This window comes from Molothrus ater, chromosome 4, assembly GCF_012460135.2.
Source record: "Molothrus ater isolate BHLD 08-10-18 breed brown headed cowbird chromosome 4, BPBGC_Mater_1.1, whole genome shotgun sequence".
In the NCBI taxonomy this organism is placed as follows: domain Eukaryota; kingdom Metazoa; phylum Chordata; class Aves; order Passeriformes; family Icteridae; genus Molothrus; species Molothrus ater.
This window is the reverse complement of record NC_050481.2, coordinates 13,434,442-13,454,646: the sequence shown is the minus strand read 5'-3', so window position 1 is coordinate 13,454,646 and position 20,205 is coordinate 13,434,442. Positions and strand designations below refer to the sequence as shown.

Genomic DNA, 20,205 nt, shown 5'->3' with positions numbered 1-20,205 from the left:
GTCATGAACATGGCAGACAAATGGAGCAGGCCTAGAGCACTGCATGCCCAAATGAGAGGTATTCTGGCACTGAAAAAAAGTAACATAAATATGAATAAGCCTCTTTTTTTCTTGCTATGCTTTGCTCCCCTACGCATGACTGCAGTCCCCACTTCTGCTCTAACTTATAGCCTGGGCTGGGAAAGAACCATTTGCCAGATTTACTGTTATAGTCTCTTTTCTTCTGAAGCAACTTGTTTAAACACTCAACATTCTGGCCTGTTCAGCTTTACCATCCTCATTGAAACACTAAAGAAATACAGATTTCTGGGAATCTCCCTCAAACCACACACTATTTGCTGATCTCAATACAAGTGGAATGTAAGGTCATTTGTGACGATCCACTGACTACTCATGATACAAGAAGGACACTGTCTAGACTTGTTTGCTCACAGTAAGCCAAGGTCTGCACCAGGCTCTTTGGAATGATAGGTTTTGATGTAACTGCACCAGGCACTAGCATTTCAAGGTTTGTAAATACACAGCCCAAACCACAGAACTTTCCATTTCAGTAAAGCAACTTCCATGAGAAACATAAAACGCATTGCTCATGTGAAGATCTCTTTGAATCAGTCAACCAATCTTTCTGCATAAGTGATTGCCTTTTCCCCATCCCAGTGGAGAATTATGTCTTCAGCTTGAAAGGAAACAGCATCACTAACTACAAAATCCATGCAGTCTCCTTAAAAGGATGCTTCTAGGAGTTCACTTGTTTGGGGTTTTTTTTATGTACCCTTATCCTCTCTCTTGCTGGCCCATCAGAGACACAAGCTCCTGGGCTTGCAGGGGTGGGTTCAAAATCACAAGAAAAGACTCATTTAAGTACGACAGTTGTGCTCTTCTGTGATATCACTGAAGGCTCAGTTTCAGCAATGCAGCTAAATGTGCACAATGGCTTAGCAAAAAACTTTTCACCCTCTCCTTTAAAAGACATCATAAATAATTCATCTATGCTAATTAACCAAGACCTCAAGAAACTTTTAAAGGGAAACTTGGGTTACAACACAAGAGATTTCCATGGGAAGTGTGATGACAAACAGTGAAATTCAATGCAATCAGCCTAGTCTGTTTTAAGAGATTTCTTACATACCTGATAACCTTTGATTCTTTCCATCTCTTTGCTGGCCAGTGGATTGCTCTTTACCACACAGACCAAGGCTTTCACAGCTGCATACAACCCTTCCACATCTGATGCCATGGCTACAAGTCCCAAAATAGCAGCAGCCCCACCAATGTACTGTAGTGTAGTGGCAACAGGTTTGGGGACAAATGTTCTTACTCCTGAGCACAGAGAGAATGAATTAAAATATATTCAAATCAAATTTTTGCAAGAAATAATTGTGAAGATGTGAAAGCAATTTTCATTTTAGCATTATTTGAATTATAAAAAGAATGTTACTAGAAGAATTATGACACCTTAGAAGAGAAAGTGAAGGAAATATATAACAATAGTTTACGACCTAAGGTAAAGTATTGAATATATTTTCATATTAATGAATCATAAACTGAAACAAGCATCCCATGTGAGCAAAAAAAAAAAAGATAACAGTATGTCCATAGAATATAAAAATGTTCAATAATACAATACATCATTAACAGTCATCAATCACATGATTTATTTTCTAGACCTGAGTTCTTACTGACAAGTAATTAATAACTTTAAAGCATAATAATTCTTAAGTGCTCAACTCACCCAAATACCCTATCAAAGCTGCACCAATGGAGCGTGCTGGTCCATTCAAATGTCCTGCTGAGTTATGTAGCAGCTTCACAGGTGTGGCATTTTCATGAGAAGAAATTGCCAGCTGAAGAAAACAAGAAAAAAAACAGCAGGGGTTGAAGGGAAGAGGTTATTTTATGCAAACCTAAAATTCTTAACTTACAAATTTTCCTGCTGTGATCAGGAGTAACATAAAAGAAACCCGGATTAAGCCTTTCCTCTCAGGAGAGATGCTCCATCCCTCTGATCATCTTAGAGGTCTTCCTGGACTCACTCCAACAGGTCCATGTCTTTCTTGTGCTGGGGACCCCAGAGCTGGATGCAGCACTGCAGGCAGGGGTCTCACCAGAGCAGAGGGGCAGAATCCCCTCCCTCACCTGCTGCCCATGGTGCTTTGGATGCAGCCCAGGACATGTTTGGCCTTCTGGGCTGTGAATGCTCATGGCCAGGTCATGTCCAGCCCCCCTTCCACCAGCACCTCTAAGCTCTTCTCAGCAGGACTGCCCTCAATCTGCTCATCCCCAGCCTGGATTGATACCAGGGACTGCCCTGACCCAGGTGCAGCACCTTGTACTCGGTGCTGTTAAACCTCATGAGCATCCAATTGGCTCACTTCTATGGGCCCACCCAGCCCTGGAACTCATCCAGATCCCACTGGATGGAATCCTGTCCTTGAAGTGTCAATAACACCACTCAGCTTAGTTTCATCAGTGAATGTGCTGAGGGTGCACTTGATCCCTCTCTGTCATTAATGAAGGTATTAAATAATACTGGCCCCCACATGGACTCCTGAGGGACAGCACTTGTCACCAATTTCCATTGGGACTCTGAGCCATTGACCATTACCCAGTGCATGCAACTGTCCAACCACTTTCTCATACATCTTAACAGCCCACCAACTGAATCCATATTTCTCCAATATCTTAGAGAGAAAGATGTAGTGTGGGACTATGTCAAAGGCTTTACAGCAGTGCAGATAAAGCACATCTGTAACCCTTCCCTTGTCCACTGATGCAGTCACCCCATCATAGAAGGCCCCAAGATCAGCCATCTAGTGCCTAGAGAAGCTGTGATTTCTCAGTTCCTGGAAGCACTCAAGGTCAGGCTGGAATGCACTTTGAGCAACCTGACATAGTGAAAGGTATCCTTGCTCACAGGAGGGGGATCGGACTAGACTGTTCCTGGCTGCATTGAGCAGATTGTCTTGAAGTAAGTTAAAAGAAAGGAAAAAGTCATACACATTTACTGCCTGACTTCCCAACATACCTGTTTGGCAATAGCTTTACTATCCAACTTGTTGTAAACTTTCCTTATTTTTGCCACTGTAAATGAAGAAACTGACAGTGCATAGAGACCAAAGGAGACCTTCTCTTCTGGTACCAAAGATACCGGTGATGGACTGATTCCTTCAGACTTCGAATCTTTACCTTAAAGGCAAAATAGAAGTTCCCTTAATTAATGGCACTGTTTTTCTTTTAATTTGAACAGTAAAACCTTAAGCAACTTACACTGCAGAATAGGTATTAAAAAAAGATTTTGCAAATAGCTGAGGTGTGATACTGTCCAGCCTAAAGGCTGTAAACTTCCCTTCTCTTCTGAAGGAAAACAATCAAAAGCTAGAGAGGCATTTGGTAAATCTGCATCTTTGCCTGTGACAACTGGCTTTTTATTACAGTTTGATAGGAAAGCTGCCTTGGAATGGTATGAGAGACACAAGATTCAAAGAGAATACATAAACATATCTTTAAAATGTTGTATCCTTTCTGATTTCACTTTCTACAGATAAATATTGCATACAGTATGAATAATGACTTTTCTAGCTGGTTTAAAACTGAAGTGAGGAATACAAGCACTTCTACTATATCTCAGCACAAGAATTTGGATTCCTATCATCCTCTTCAACAGCAGCTACTAATCTTCCTGTGAAAAGCAAGCTTTTCCTCCCTGCTCCTGCATACTTTCTCACCTCTTCTGCCAGTACGCACAAAAAAAGTCCAGCCCAGCCAGCCCAAGTTACCAGGTGCCACCTGACCTGTACTTACATGGAACATAAACCGCTTGGAAGCTCCCGACGTAATTGGGTCCCAGCTCGTAAATGGTGCTGACCCCTGGGGCCGGCAGCACCTCCTCCAGGAAGTGTGTGGGGCCCAGGCGCCACACCAGGGAGGAGAGCTGGCGCTGGGCGGGCGGCGTGCCGATGTAGGCGTACACCGTGCTGACCACGGGGGGGTTGGCAGAGCCAGAGCCACTGGGGCTGCTGTGGATGTAGTGAAGCTGTGAGGGAACAAAACACAGGCAAGTTAGTGAGGGAGCAAGGGTACCGTGACAAGATCAGAAATTTTGTCCAAAAATCGTTTTACAAGCCAGGGGAGGTACCAAATGATTGCTATGTAACGGAGGGTATTCTGACACTGTACTGAAGTAGACAGTAAAGAACATTAATCAGAAAGGAAATGTGAAGACCAGAAGTGGCTATCAAAAGATGAAGATGTGTATGGAAACACAGGAGAACATGATAATTCTGTGCCTAAAGAAGCTGTGTCTTGATTCTAAAGACACGGTGCTCAAAGTAGTGTTGTTTCTCCTTACCCAACCTTTGGAAATTACATCATTTCAAGCTAAAGTGCAAATGTGATGAACTAAATTCAGACTTTTCAAACCGTTAAACAAATACACGAGTAAGATCCTGGCTGATATATAAAGACAGTAACAACCACACAGGCTTTTTTCTATTTGCATTGTAAAAATTCTGTTTGTAGCTATTAAATGTAGTCATGCATAGCCAGACAGATGGCCAGATAGACACTCATGTATTACAGCTGTCAGCATAACAACATACTGTAGTCCTTCTCCTGCAAAAGGAATACTGGGAGGTAAACTTTGGAAGTCAACATGCTGTTTTATCTACAGCTCTGCAGTTTCTTCCACCTAATAATGAGGTATTGATCTTTGCAAATAAATGTGGTGTTTGCTTGTTGTTTTTTTTTTTTTTTTTCTTTTTGTTTTTTTGCTTGGGTTGGGGTTTTTTTCTATTCTGTTGGGGGTGACCACCTTTTGGACAGGGTGGTGGTGGTGATTTTGCACTTTTTTCTTGTAAGGTTTTTTACTGCACAGAGGAAAAAAAAAATCACTCAGACCAGTAAAAATGAGAATTGAAAGATTTATTTTACCTTAACAGTGGTAACAAGCTGTCCATCGAGGTAGAGTGCAGCTGTGCTGTTCTTCAGCATGCCTTTACTCATGACCAGAACTAGGTGATGCCACTGGCCTTCCACAATGAGGTCACCGCAGCGGAAACGGGCACAACAGGGAAGAATTTCATAAAACGATGATTCCTCACTGAAGTCATCAACTAAAGGAAAAGCACCAGTTAGTGGGCAGCAGCAGAAATGTTACAAGAGCTTAAAAATTGCACGATATATTCAGACTTTTAACAACTGTATTTTACTTCTCACCTTCTCCCCTCCCTTCAAAATTTTAGCTGGAATTACTAGTTGGCTGAAGTTTTTACTTTCTCTTGCTGCCATGCAAGTTACAGAAAGATCTTTTGTTGTTTTCCTGAAGAAGTTTCTACAGTAGCAGTCACCAAGAACCAACAGCTGTGTCCCCAAACCCACAGAGCTATTTTTCACCTTTCTCACACTGAGGAGAGGATGATACCCATACTCCCAGACCTTTTATTCCCACTTTTGCATCACAAAAATGACCCTTACTCTACTTAAAAGCTGTCCCAACAGTAAGAAAAAAAGAAAAAAAGGAAAAAAAATTCCCCAAAACCCAGGGAATGTTTCAACCATGAACTTTTCAGATCTCTCTTCACTCTTTCATACTGAAGGAAAAGAAACCATTAATCCTCTTACCACAACAGCTGCCTGCACAGGGAGAACACTCATTTCTTTAGAAACAGCACAAGGAAAATGTTAAAAGCAGAGTATTTAGAACTAATGTTCAGATACAAAAATAATCTCAAGTTCTTTTTCTTAGCCAAACATCTCTAAGCACAATTCTCGCTCTCAATAAGGGTCCTTAAATCACGCCATTTATTCTTACAAGAGACTGTCAGCACTTCCAATCCCTGTGTTGTGCACAGCACTTCCAGTCTCAGTTCTTCAGGTCCCTACCTGCTCAGCACTCAACAGTACACCACCAACTATGATTTAGACACAACAGGGTAGCATTTGAGTGAAGCAAAGTGTCCTGGTTGAAGCAAAAAACAGTCTTTATAGTCAGAAACCTTCATATCTTCTCTGACAAAGCCTTTTCAAATCCAGTCTCTTTCAGGGAGTTTGATTATAGGTACTCACTAAACTAAAAACATATGAACTATAGCTTCAGTGCAGGCTAAAGCAGTTAGTGTGAAGATAAGCTTGCTTCATTCTTCTAGAATTTGGTCCTCTGAGAAAGAAAGCACTGTCAGTATCTTTGTAATTTAGGAGGTTTAATTCCTACTTTACACTATGGGTTTTCAACTCTCAAGTTATTGGTATCACCAGCTTCACCTAGATCTTCACTACACCTCCTGTAATTCCTCTCCTTTGGGCACAGATACTGAATGGAGATACAAACTGTTTCTGAAAACTGACCACAGCATTAGAACATGAAGTGAATGACTGTTTGCCTTCAAAATTCCCTCCACTACTGGGACTATCCAGACTGAAAAAGCCTTCAACCTATTAGTTTACTGTTTCCAAACTTCTTCAAAGCAAAGACAGTTAAAATTTGCACATCAAGACCTCAAAAGATGATGTCTAAAATAAATGACACAATATAAATCAAAGGCAAAACCTTTCAAAACCAATGATGTAATCCCTCCCTTGAATACTTATTACCTGGGGTTTTGGCAAAAATTTTTCTTTTATATACAGAAATCAAACCTTCTTTGGAAATTATAACAGCTCCATAAATTAATGTTTACAGTTTGCATTTTTCCATTGTCAAAAAAATCAGGAACTGGTGAAGCAGCAATTTAAGTTCCAGCACACAATTCTTCTGGATACTGGGTTTAAAGTCAACTTGCTGTTGCATCCCTATAATACTGCCAGCATCAGCTGATGATGTGGCACAACTCTTACCATAATTCTGAAGCAATTCCTCTTTAGTTGAAACAATCAGTGAGCGGTCTTTTGCCGAGAGGACAATGGCAAGGCAGACGTAATGCTGCTCCGAGGAGTTCGCGCGCCGCACTACAGTGAGGAGTCTCACAGGGTGGTTATTGGGGGGTGTACTAAAATGCTCAATACAAAACCAAGTTGAGTAGCTTAAACCAGATGGCGGTGGGAAAAACCTTTCACCTAAAAATAAAAAGAAGCCCATTACATAGCTGCAGTTAGGATACCTACTTGATCCTGTTCCTTGTATAGCTAGCTATGCTTTCTCAGATGCTGAAGAAGCCTCTGTTAAGGGAACATCTCTCTACCACATACATCTAACTCCACTTGATATCCCAGGATGCTCTCACTAATTCTATCTTACTGCAGTAAGCCTTCACCTTAGTTTTTAGACTTAACAACTAAGTGACCATGTTCAATTAATCCCACAGCTTTTAATTAAGCATTCCAGTTCCTATAGGGTGAATAATCCACAACATGTAAAAGTGATGGCAAACAATTTAGATGGGGCTTTTGTGATGGTATGTGCAACTATGCCTGTAATAAATGCAGTCAAGGGTTCAGCAGAACAAAGTCACAAGTACGGCATTAAAATTCATTCCACATTTCCTATGTGCTCTACACACTACGACCTCAACTTTTTCTTAATGCATCTGGCTTATTACTCATACACGTTGGTTGATTACAATTTAGCCTTCTGCTTTAAGCTTTGCATTTTAAAGCAATCACACATTTATATTTTATATTGCTTTTCACTGTCTTGGGGGCAACAGAAACACATTAAAAAAAAAGACACAAGAAGTTCCTGATTGCGGGTGCACAGTGTCCAACATCATACTATCAATTCATGGCTAACCATGAAGTATGGGGTTGGACACTTCTCTTAGAAGTCTAAGAGAACTAAACATCAGATGCAAAACACTTTGTTACCAGTCACACTGGATACTCACCAGTTCCAATTCCGCTCACAACGGCACCATCAACAAGTCCTGTAGTAACAGCATTATTTGTAGGTGCATTGTGGGGAGCCAGACTTGGCAAGAACAGGCAGCTGTTAAACACAAGACCAGTAACACACTGGAGTTTATGGAAGTCAGTGTAAGTGGAGTTCAGTACAAACAAAACATGGCTTAGGAAAATATACCGTAAGCACACATGCTTTGTGACTTCTGTAGTAATGAAAAATAGGAATTAATTCTCAAGATTGCTCATTGTGAGTCTAAATTATCTCTAACACAAAGAACTTTGGCAGTGTAAGCCTTTGATGTGAAGGTATAGTGTCATGCCCACGTGGCTCCATAGCCTAAGATGTTCCCTTGTGGGCACCTGCATCTTGCAGCAGCCTTTGAGTTGTTCTGAACTTTCTAAAGAGACTGGATCAGCCAAATAGTCAAAGGATCTGGCAACTGCAGACAATGACATTCCTATCTTAAGAAAGTATGTTCTCACACTAACATCATATTCCTCCAGCTTAGCTATGTTTGGTCCTTACAAGAGCCCCTGATGCTGTGGACACAATGGAAATCAATATAAGGAAAAAAGTTCTTAATTTTTTTTTTATTTATTATAGAAGCCTTCTTAGTTGACTTGCTGAAATTTCAAGAAGTCACAACTGCATTATGTGAGTTACTTCTGGACATGTTACCAGTACCCACAAATCTCCTGAAGCAAACACAATGAAAATTCATTTTGCCAGCCTATTTCAAGTTCTTAGGTCCAGACAATTTTCTTTTCTTCTCTCTTATGAAGGATGTAGAACACAGATTAGAGTAGCACTTGTTTACTAAAAAAATAAGTCTGTCCCTGACTATATTGGATATTAAGGCTAGATGGAAAATGGAAGCTGAACCTTGCTTTACAGAGCTGAAAAGAGAATGCAGACAGCAGCAGAGCTCCCAAGTATTCAAGATTTTCTGTTTCATTTTTATAACCAAAAAGACCAAACATTTTCCTTAAACAGATGTTGAGAATGGTGTCATGCTTTCATCTTCTGAATAGTTAAATCACATTACATGATCCTCAAAAAAGTGCTTCACTCAGCAGGTGTTTAATTAGAGAGAGAAGAACAAGTAAGTGGTGCTAAAAGAAAAAAATTAGCTAAGCATGATATCCAGGCTACGCCTCCCGTTAGTAATACTAAGTTTCTTTCAGTTCTTTGAACTCATCATAGCTGCCTTGTCTGCTTCATTTGTATTTCTGATGGAATTTCACATTTTCATGTTTTTCAGCAATTTTAAGTGGGTCTTAGAATACCTGTGCCATCCAAATGTCATACATAAATCTCAGCAACCCTTCAAGGGTATGTTGGCATTCCTTTGTTTCAAAAGGGATGTGAAACCCAGAACTGAGAGGGTCCCATCAATGACACATACTTCTTTTTTTCACTTTCATACATGGAAAGCAAGCATTTTTTATCAAGATATTAATGAATGAGAAAGTGGAAATTTATGTGACTCGAAGCATTCCTTTCTCCTCTTTAAAGAGTTCATTTGTTCCTTACTTGCAAACAGTCTATTAAAATTTAAAAGCATTCCTTTGGGCAAACAGGAAGTAAGCAAACACTGCACTGTGCCCATGCTACTTGAGAGCACGGCAGGACCTTACCCAAACCCTTCCAGAGATGTGTCAAACTCAATGAAGGCCGGTGTCACCGATGACCCGTGAAGCCTGATATCATGTGGGGTTGTCATGGAGACCAAACACTTGACTCTGGTCAGGGGCACTGTGCTCCCTTCTGCTGGCTTGAGCAGGCTCTTGCTTATCCGATAGCGGCTGTCCTCGTGCGCACCGAAGACGCTGTCAGGACCCAGGCCTTCCATGGAGGTGACCATGCTATCTACAGGAGAAGCCAAGAAACAACACAGCATTGCAATACAGCATCGCAAAAGGGAGGCATTTTCAGGCTGTTTATTTGGACCTTTCAAGTCTGGTGGAATAGCTGAATTGTCCACAGATTGTCATCTAGTTCAGCTTCTCATAAGATAATGAGCTGGGCAGCATTGCTTTGATTATAAAAAGGCTCAACCAAGGCAGAAAGATGGGCATCTTGCACAACACACCAAGGAAAGTTAGTGATAAAGCCAAGAGGCCCTCCCCATTATCTCATGTCAGCACAGTGTCCTTTTTGCAGAGGCTCCTCTTCAGATGCATTCCTGCTACCTGACTTAACAAGCAGGGAAAATTCTGCTTTGTGCTTTTTCAGATGCAATCTCAGTGAGCAGAAAGAGAATTTAGCTTAGGCAATTTAACCTAACTTGTGGTATTCAGGAGGTAGCTTTGCATTTTCTTTCCTAGGCTAAAAACTTTCTAGTCTCACATTTTCATTGTTTTCATTGTTTATTTTTCCCAGTAATAATACTCTAATCCAAATATATATATATATATATATATATATAAATTAATAGAACACTGGCCAAGAGATAAATTGAATCTCTTCTTCTCCCTTCTTTTAAAATCTAGTGAACATGATAATATAACACAAATTCAGTTAATTTATTTTGCTTATTTATTTCATGATTTAATGCTTATCCAGTATCATCTAAGATACTTTCTAGTTTCTTTTAAATATTTCAAAAATTTCAACTAAGGTATTTTTAATGATATGTCACAGCCAGCCATATAATGACCAAGCTGACACACAGAAATAAATATCTTGTGCTTTGGAAACTTTTCAAAAATTTCTTTGTACTATAATTTACTGAGACTCTACTGTACTACATGAATAGCCATTCCCAAGCTCTACAACTCAAGGATAATAATAGGAGATTGAGCAGTTATCTGACACCTTACTGAACCCATGGGAGATACTACACAGATATGGTGATTTGTTGTGTGCACATGAAAGTAGCTGAGAAAAAGTAATGTTAAGTAACTACAAATGCACAACCTACTCAAGACTTAAAAACAAACTACTACCATATTTAACAGTTACTTCTTAATATAAAAACCTGCAATAATCTTTGCTGGATATATACTCAATATAAGTACTACATTCCCTCTGATTTTAGAACTTTTCCAGTCTGACTGTTCTGATGATTTCACATTCATACAAAGCTGGGGTAAAGTTGGGTTGTTATGAATGCTTATCTAGAAATTTTAAATAGGTATGCAATTGGGGGACATGAGTGAAACATTATTTACACACATTTTTAGCACTTGAGCACCTACTTCTCATTTCTGGTTCAAAACTCAGTGAGCTCGGTTTGTGCACTCGGTACTGTTTCAACAACTTTTTGTCCCAGGCTCCACAATTCAAAGGATTTCCCAAGCGTAAAAATTCCCTAAGAAAGAGAAAAAAAAATTTGGAAGTATTTTTCTCTACTTATTTGCCTATAGTGGCACCAAACCTAATAGCACTTTTAAAAAAGACAGTAATTGCTTGCAATAAACTTTTAACTAAGAAAATTATCCAATGCATAATAATGATCCATAACATATTTGATCCATTCAAAACAATTTAATTTAGGAACAAATGCTTTCAAAATTTGATGCTATTTTGAAAATCAAGCAATTTTGATAAAGTAATTTATCATAAAAAAAAAGCAATTTTGATAATTCCCTTCTCATCATTTGAAAACATGGCAGGAGGCTGCTGCATTCTGTAGGAGAACATCAGGACATTCGATGATGTATGTCCAGCAAGGGGAACTCTTCTGGAGAGGCAGATCATAGGCTGAAGTAAGTGACTTCAGCTTTGTTTTACCAGTGTGTCCTATTTGGCTGGGGGAATCATTTCACAGCTATCAACACCTGTATCTCTAGATAACTGTACTATCTCACTATAGAGCTACTCAGGCTATCAACGGCTCTGCTTAGAGAAGCTGAAGTCCCTGTAATGTGACTATGAGCTAAAGGGCTCCTTGCAGAATCCCTTCTGACACAGCTACATGTCGCTGAGGGGAACCAAGCAGCTGTCCTGGCTACAGGTCAGCCAGCCAGTGATCCATAGGAAATAATACAAATAAATTCCCTCTTACAGCTGAGACCACAGAACCCCAGGACAGTTTGGGTTGGAAGGAACCTTTAAAGGTCATTTGGTCTAAGCCCTCTGCTGTGTGCTGGTACTGCTTTCACTTACACTAGGTTGTTCAAAGCCCTGTCTAACCTGATTTGAACAACTCCAGTGATGGGACATTCACAACTTCTCTGGACAACCTCTTCCAGTGTCTCAGCTCCTTCACTGTAAAAAATGTCTTCCTCAAGTCTAATTTAAATCCAGCCTCTTGCACTTTAAAACCTGTAGCACTGGTACTGTCACTACAGGCCCTGGTAAAAAGTCTCTCTCTGTCAAGAGACAACCTATTTGATGAGAAAAAATGGGATATTGTGCTATCTCTACCACATCAGGTCACTAAGGCTCTCTACCACTGCCAGCCATTTACAGTGAGCCAGGGACAGTGCAGGCTGCAGGCCTCAGTCCAACTGAACTTCAGGGCTATCCTTCTGACCTCAACACCATGGGCTGCAGAGCCTGGGAGGCCAGCCTTTCAAACATCCTTTGGAGTGGTGGATGCAAGGAGTGGTCCTCATCTGCCAGAGCAGCGCTGCATCTTTGCAGAAGTCGTGCATGGAGCCCAGCTTCACACATGACTTGCTGGTTTCTCTCTGTATGCACCAGAGATTGCAGGATGTTGGCCACCGCCAGCTGCAGATCCAGCGCATGCTGTAAAAGAGAACAGCACAGGGCTTGAGAAAGTGCAAACTGAGGAGGAAAATAGAAGAAAGGCTTTATACATAATAATAGAAAAGAAACTACCATTAGCAATAAATACAGAAAATTAACTATACTTAAATATACATGCATGCACTTGTGTGTTTTCAGGGTGTGTGTGTGCACATGTCTGTGTAAAGAAACACTCTGCACAAAAAAGGGTAATTAGTTAGACAAAGGATTAGCAGAACTATGGTCAAGAAAAATAATTCAGGTAAGAATGGTTAAACTAACCTCTACTTTTCACCAGCAAAGACAGCCAGCTTAGAGAGAACTAGAAACTCTTATTTTTGTGACTATGAAGCTATTCCTAGTAACTTAGAAACATAATCATTTAGGTTGGAAAAGACCTTCAAGATCACTGAGTTGAACTCTTAACCCAGCATGGCCTAGCCCACCACTATACCATGTTCCCAAGTGCCACATCTACATGTCTTTTAAAGACTTCCATGCCTGCTGACTCAAAGAGTGCCCTAGGCAGCCCATTCAAGTGCTTAACAACCTTTTTGGTAAAGAAGTTTTTCCTAATATCCAACCTAAACTTCCCCTGGCACAACTTCATGCCATTTCCTCTCAGCCTATCACTTGTTTGACTTGTTGAGACTGCCCCTCCCCTTGCTACAACCTACTTTCAGGTAGTTTTAGAGAGAGGTAAGGAACCTCCTTGAGCTTCCTTTCCTCCAGGCTAAAACACTCCCAGCTCCCTCAGTTACTCCTCTCAGGACTTGTGCTCCAGACCCTTCCTCAGCTCCTCTGCTTTTCTCTGGACAGGGTCCAGCACCTCAGTGTCTTTCCTGTAGTGAGGGGTCCAGAACTGGACACAGGACTTGTGGTGCAGGCTCAGCAGTACCAAGTATGATCACTGCCCTGGTCTTTCTGGCCACACTTGCTGATACAGGCCAGGATGCCATTGGCCTTCTTGGCCACCTGGGCACAGCTGGCTCATACTGTAGAGCAGTATTTCCAGGTCTTTTCCAGCCACTCCAGCCTGCAGCACTGCCTGGGGATGTTGCAACCCAAGAGCAGGGCTCAGCACTTGGCAATCTCACACAACTGCCCTCAACCCATCAATCCAGCCTGTCCAGATTCCTCTGCAGAGCCTTCCTTCCCTCCAATAGATCAGCACTCTGGCTGAACTTCGTGCCATCCACAAATTGACTGAGGGTGTACTTGATTCCCTCATGCAGATCAACACAGATACTAAACAGATCTGGCCCAGTCCTGAGCCCTGGGGGGCACCATTGGTGGCCATCTGCCAGATGGGTGTAGTAACTCCATTCACCACCACTCTGGGCCTGGCCACCCAGCCAGTTTTAACCCAGCAAAGAGTGCACCCACTCAAGCCACGACCAGCCAGTTTCTCCAGGAGAATGCAGCGGCAAACAGTGTCAGAAGCTTTACTAATGTCCAGGTAAACAACATCCACAGCCTTTCCCTCATCAACCAAGAGGGTCACCTTGTCACAGGAGACCAGGTTAGTTAAACAGGACCTGCCTTTCATAAAGCCATGCTGGCTGGGCCTGATTTCACAACTGTTCTGTACGTGCTGCAGTATGGGATGTGTAATGATCGGCTGCAAAGCCTTCCCCAGCACCGGGGTCAGACTGAGGGGCCTGTGGTTCCCCTGATCTTCCTGGCCAGTCTTGTAGATGGGCATCACATTGACTAAATTGCAGCCAGCTGTAATTTTCCTGATTAGCCAGGACTGCTGGTAAATGATGGAAAGTGGCTCGGTGAGCACTTCCACCAGCTTCCTCAGCACCCTTGGGCAGATTCCACCAGCCCTATCGATTTGTGAATGTTTAACTTGTGTATCAGGTTGCTAACTACTTCCCCTTGGATTATATGGGCTTCATTCTGCTCCTCACCACCACCATAACCTCTACAAAACTAAAGATGTATGCAACATACTTGTCAAATTTATGTCATGAAGGCAGAAAGTTACCACGCTTTCTACTACACCAGTAGAGACCAAGAAAGAAGAATCTAGTAATTCTTGCAAGCTTTCAGAACTCTTAATTTTTTTTAAATAAAAAGTATTCTTCAGGGAAGACATCTCAAACAAAAATACATAAGCAACTTCCAAAAATGTCCAACAAATCCTTCACATTCAAAGACATTCTGGGTTGGGAATTGTACAAAGCAGTCAGTATAACTTAGAACTAGAACATATTTAGAACTTTAACTAGAACAACTTTAGAACTAGAACATATTCCAGCTCCTTCAAACAGTGTGCATAGCCTAAGATATGATGTTCAGTCCTGTGTCCTCACAGTATGCATTAATACCAAATAAATCAGGGAAAACATGAATTAATCACAGTGCTTGGAAACTTATCTGATGGCCACTTCAGACCTTTCTTTAAACTTACATTACTTACAAGAGTTTGAAAGAGATAAACAAAAGAAAGCCCATGAAATAAAGAAATTTCTTTCAGATCTCTATGCCACCAGTTATACAACTCAACCTGGGAAATATATTAGTTTTTCAGTACAAAATGAGAGGACATCACCAGCTTTCCTATTTCCCACAGCCATCCCTTCCCCCAGCAACTCCCAAAGCTTCAGACCACACATTTTTTTCCCTTACCTCTGGGTGTGTTGCTGATCCAACAGAGGCCAGAAGATCCAGCATTGCAAGCATAGCACCAGGGTGAATAATGACTGCATCAGAGCTTTGTATGGATGTGGGTCCTGTCTGGAGTTTCACATCAGCTATGTTTTTCTGAGGGCAAACAGGAGGTGTTGAAACAGAATGATATGTGTGCCTGCAGGACAGAAAACATCCCATGGTTACAACACCCAGCCATTATAAGCTCTGCATTTTTCAAACAGCTGTAAAATTATACTGGCCTATAGATGTTACTCCCTTTTCCTTTCTCTTCCCTCAGTTAGACAAGAGTTCCTCTTCTCAAACCTTTTGGGCATGTTTCCCTAAAGACAGCCTGGAGAAGTTTCAGTTTCTCAACTATTCTTGAATTTGGAAGTGTCTTTCCCAGGTGCTACACAGTTTCAAGAATTAAGAGATTGTTTTTATTGCCTCCCTCTTTTTATTCTAGTTGCAGTGGCAGCACACAACAACTGCAGTGAGCAATCTACCACTGGCTCCTGTTCTCTGCATGTGTCTCCCCATTTGCTTTTCATTAACAACTGATTATGAAATGTACTATCACAAAACTCTCAGCAATCTCTAATCGGCCTAGGGGAATAGAAGGGTGGTCTCTGTGCTCATGCCAGCAATCTGTATGTTCCTAGGCCTTCCATGACTGTTACAGCCATTTGGTTCTGCATGAAGATGCTTTAGTCTGATCCAGGGAAAAGAGGATTTGACACACTGACTTAGAAGCAACCACTGTTGCTGAGAAATGCAAACATGTTCTTCATTGAAACTCCTGGAGATATCAGTTTGATGCCACTCTTCTTTCAGCAAGGGTTTCAACACACAAACAGCATGAGCAGCATACTGAACATATGCTTTCAAGATGGTGCTTTAGAAGCAAAAGCGAGATTGAAAGACTCATGCTCACCACAAAAAAAGAAAACCAAAACACACAAGAAACCCCCAAAAGAAAAAATCCGCGAACCCAGAAAAACCCCAACCCAAATCGCCATAGCCCACAGTATTTATCATACGCTTATTTGTAAGAAGAAATAGAACAAACTCTGTGTAAAAAATTTTTTTGATGATCACGTATTATCCTTTATTTTACAACTGAATACAGCAAAACAAGAAGGGTTTCTTCTTATCATATCAGTTGAAAGAACTATTTCCTCGCTTCTGTTCTCAGTGACAGAAATTTACTCAAACCCTGACCCTAACACAAGTTAGACTTTGAGACTGGCTGTTCCTCATCCTTTAGACACTTCCAACAAGGCAACCTCCTTCTCCTGGGAAAAACAGGACATAGATGGGAAATGAGGAAGGCTGCAAACACAATTCTGCCCTAAACATAGCCATCAAGCTCAATCCCCCAACAAGAAACACATCTGTGGGGGAAGGCTGAGACATCAGATTATTCAGCCTAAAACAGGACAACAGGAAGCACAGCACAATCTTCTTGTGCTGGCTGGAAAACTGGTTCAATAAATAATGTTCCAATAAAAAGGTTCCTACTGAAAAGCTTTATGGCAGATCAGCAAAAACTTGGCACCTGAACAACCCAAGAGTACTGTTCAAAAGAGAGTTTTTAAGAAAAATTAGATTACCAATGCTTTACTCATTTAGCTAATGCTTACAGGAAACAGAAAGTAATATGGCAATTCTATTAAAACCAACTGCTAAGAAAAAGATCTCCCTAAATGAATTTTTCTTGTGTTTTTTACAAACCCTTAAGCCATTAATTTTCTAAACTTCTCTGTCAGCTCCACCACTTATAGAAACATCTAGCAGGTAAGAAAGGCTTCATTGTTGCTTTTAAAAATGAATGGAATTAAGAACAGTGTAACAACTGGTAATACTATCACAAAGAGATGTTATCTCAAGCCTCTGCCCTGACTTACTGCAGAGATTGGAACACAGGCAATTGTTTCTCATGCATCCTAAAAGCACTGCTCTTCATCTGAAGGAGAAATCTGCACCCTCTTTCCACTGTCACCTTGAGCATCTCAATGCAAGTTTTACAGGATGCAGTTAAAAAACCTAAATATCCATTTATATTTAAGAATTCTCATAAGTCTAGTAAAAATCCATTCCTTAAGACATTCTGCCCACTTTTAAGTACAAATTTTACTTTTAAGCACACTGATCTGCACTATCACATTCACCTTGTCAGGTAAATTATGAGGTTAAGACATGGTAGTACACAGAGAACATAACAAAAACATTGCTCACTGTGAGCCACAAACATAAATATGATCCTGGTCTCAAACCACCTGGACTGCAACATTCCACACAACCGAAAAGGCAATACAGTCCAGACTAGGCTTCCTGTTAGCAGACTACAGAAGAATTCTTTTTTAAAGCATATATTATTAAAAGTTTTTCACGTAATTTTAAAATACCTTCAATTTTTAGTTTTTTCATATACATTTCCATATACATGGAGAAATTGTATCAATTCAGGAGGGAAAAAAAACCAGCTTGTAAAGATATCTCTACACAGAAAAAAGAAAAGAGATCTTACAAAATCCTTCCAAAATATTAATTAAATGTTATAGTTCTATGGGTCAGGGTAGAACTTGCAATAAATTAATTTAGCCATACTTCCACATTCTTACATGCCTCCTTTAAGGAAGAAGAAGAAGAAGCAGATAATGGAAAAAGGCAGTGTACACAAGATGAAATGCATCTGTATGTCTAATCTAATTTAATAAAATATATGATTTAAGAGAAATTAATTAATATAACTTTAGTTATATAATTAGCTATAATTATTGATGAAAATTACAACAGCATTTTGATCTGGAAAGAAATAAGTAAGATTTACTGCAGATAAACCCTCTGCATATCATTCCCCAAGAGTGATCACTACATAAACTTTTTAAAAATAATGGCTAAAAAGCCAAAGCTACATTCTACTTTATATCTCTACTTTACCCTGTCAGTACTAAAATGTCCTTAAAAAAAAAAAAGAGAAAATGCTTATTTCTGCTAAAATTTACAACAATCAAAGAGTTGAAAAAGCTGTAGTTCTTGATCCAAATTACACAGGTGTGGAAGAACAATGCATTCCAGGTAACAGGGAGGACAGCCATGTACTGCCATCCCAACACATGCTGCAGGAGTCCCACCTACTCTGCTTCCATAAAGGAGAACACTTGGAGGGCAGCACTCCACAGGAAAATACAGCTTTGAGACATGTCTGAGAGACAATAATACTAGCATATCAGTGCATCTAAAACTATTCTAGACTGTGTGAGAAACCAGAACTGTGCTATTTTTGTTTATAAGAATTATTTGTGTGCACAGTGTCTGCTTGCTCTTTTAGCCAAACAACAGAGGGCTCTCCCTCAGGCATCTATCTTACAAGTCAAAAGGCAGAAAACTAGGCCACAACAAGGGAGGATCCCAGGGATGCAAAGCAAAGGAGACAGAAAACAGTAAGAGAAGAGCAAACACTTCTCTGGGAAGAGTCAACTTTGACAGAATTTGACTGTATCTGACATTTAGGAGGAGAAAAAAAATAATATTGGACTACAAACCCCAAGCTGCTTATTTTTGAAAGCAGAAAGATCACAGCCACTGGCACTGAATTCACTAGGAATGACAAACATGATGCTGTGAGAAAGCAGACAGCTGTTCAAACAGACTTTCTGGAATGCCTAGGTTTTTTTTTTTTAACTTAAAACATGCTTTTCAGAAAGGATCTGAAAGTCACCCAGGCAAGCATGATCATTCTTTCTGTCCACTTTTACTTTGAGTCTTACACAATTTGTAACAATCCAAAGGCTTTTTTTGTTTGTGAAAATCCATTTCAAAAGCACTTAACCCCAGCAAGTACCTACATTACTGTACTGGAGCTTACCTGAATTGCTGCAAGCACCCCACATGGATAATGACTTTTTAAACTACCCAATCTTTACCTTGGGTTTTCAAGCAACTGCTTGCATTTTCAGTACCACAAAAAAACCCAAGGGAAGCCTAATGTATCTATTCCTATATAGCTATATTTATATTTTAATTTCCAGGCTGCGTCAGCCACCCATCTGGCAGTCTTGTTCATCACACCCTGGAATCAGCTCCTGTTTGGCAGGCACTGCTTGCGTTCTGCTGCAAGTCTTTGCATATCTGTGTATTTGAGTAATTCAGTGAACCTGAGCAGCCCTGCCACCTACACCTGGGAGAACAGCAAAATGTAGCAAAGGGATGGGCAATCTGCAACACTAGAGGTTAATGCAGGGCTGAAGCTGTAAAGAGCCTCCACAGGACACACTGTTTTCTCACATGTTTCTTCAGAGTAAATGGCAGGGAAAATACTTTGGCAGCTAAGGTTTTTCTCTGTAAACTATAATGTTTGTTCTTAAATGCCTCAGTGTTAGAAAAGAAAGGAAATTACAATCAAGTGGTTCTGGGTTACTGGGTAGGTGCCTTTGTCCAAGCCACCCCTGTAGAATACCCAGGTATGACTTGGGTAACATCACTCAGTAAAGAAAAAAGGTTCTCTTTATTAACCTGCTTTAGTATAAACATTCCTTTCAAATCAGTTTCCAAAAGCATCTTTGGTTGTTTTCCTTTGCAAAATATTTTACATTCCAAGCATGAAGCTTGATGGCCTATCTTAAGCAGTATACCAATCAATAATGATCGTATTTTCTACACATGGCACCTGCATGTCAGATAACCCTGTGTCTTTCAAATGCTTTTTTAGCTCTCAAAAGCAAATCTCTGTCTAACTTCCATCTGTAGATAGAAAAGGGCTGCTCCCTTCCCTGGGGACTCCAGGAAAATTTTTTTTGCATTTGCACAAACCTGTAAATAACACTGTTCATAGAGTAACCTTTATTTTAAAAAAATATTAAAGTCTACCAGACACATTAAGATGCATAAGAAAAGACTAGCTTGGGAGTGAAAGCAGGTGCTTGGATTTCTGAATTGGGCCATTTGTGCTTTCTTTCCAAACCTTTTAATTCAGCATGTCTCTACATGATTTGGTAGTCAAGTACTGACAGGTTCATTCTTTACCTTTTATT

The 20,205-nt window shown here is 40.4% G+C and overlaps 1 protein-coding gene across 1 annotated transcript in view; it reads right to left on the bottom strand.

The window, feature by feature from the left end:
- Nucleotides 1-20,205, bottom strand: part of WDFY3 (WD repeat and FYVE domain containing 3) — a 151,730-nt gene that overhangs the window by 46,956 nt on the left and 84,569 nt on the right. The window contains 11 exon segments of the mRNA XM_054514773.1: nucleotides 1,130-1,320; nucleotides 1,733-1,844; nucleotides 3,026-3,186; nucleotides 3,802-4,033; nucleotides 4,930-5,111; nucleotides 6,832-7,050; nucleotides 7,818-7,918; nucleotides 9,472-9,703; nucleotides 11,035-11,147; nucleotides 12,315-12,529; nucleotides 15,167-15,344. Of these exon segments, the coding sequence (XP_054370748.1) occupies nucleotides 1,130-1,320; nucleotides 1,733-1,844; nucleotides 3,026-3,186; nucleotides 3,802-4,033; nucleotides 4,930-5,111; nucleotides 6,832-7,050; nucleotides 7,818-7,918; nucleotides 9,472-9,703; nucleotides 11,035-11,147; nucleotides 12,315-12,529; nucleotides 15,167-15,344 (1,936 nt within the window).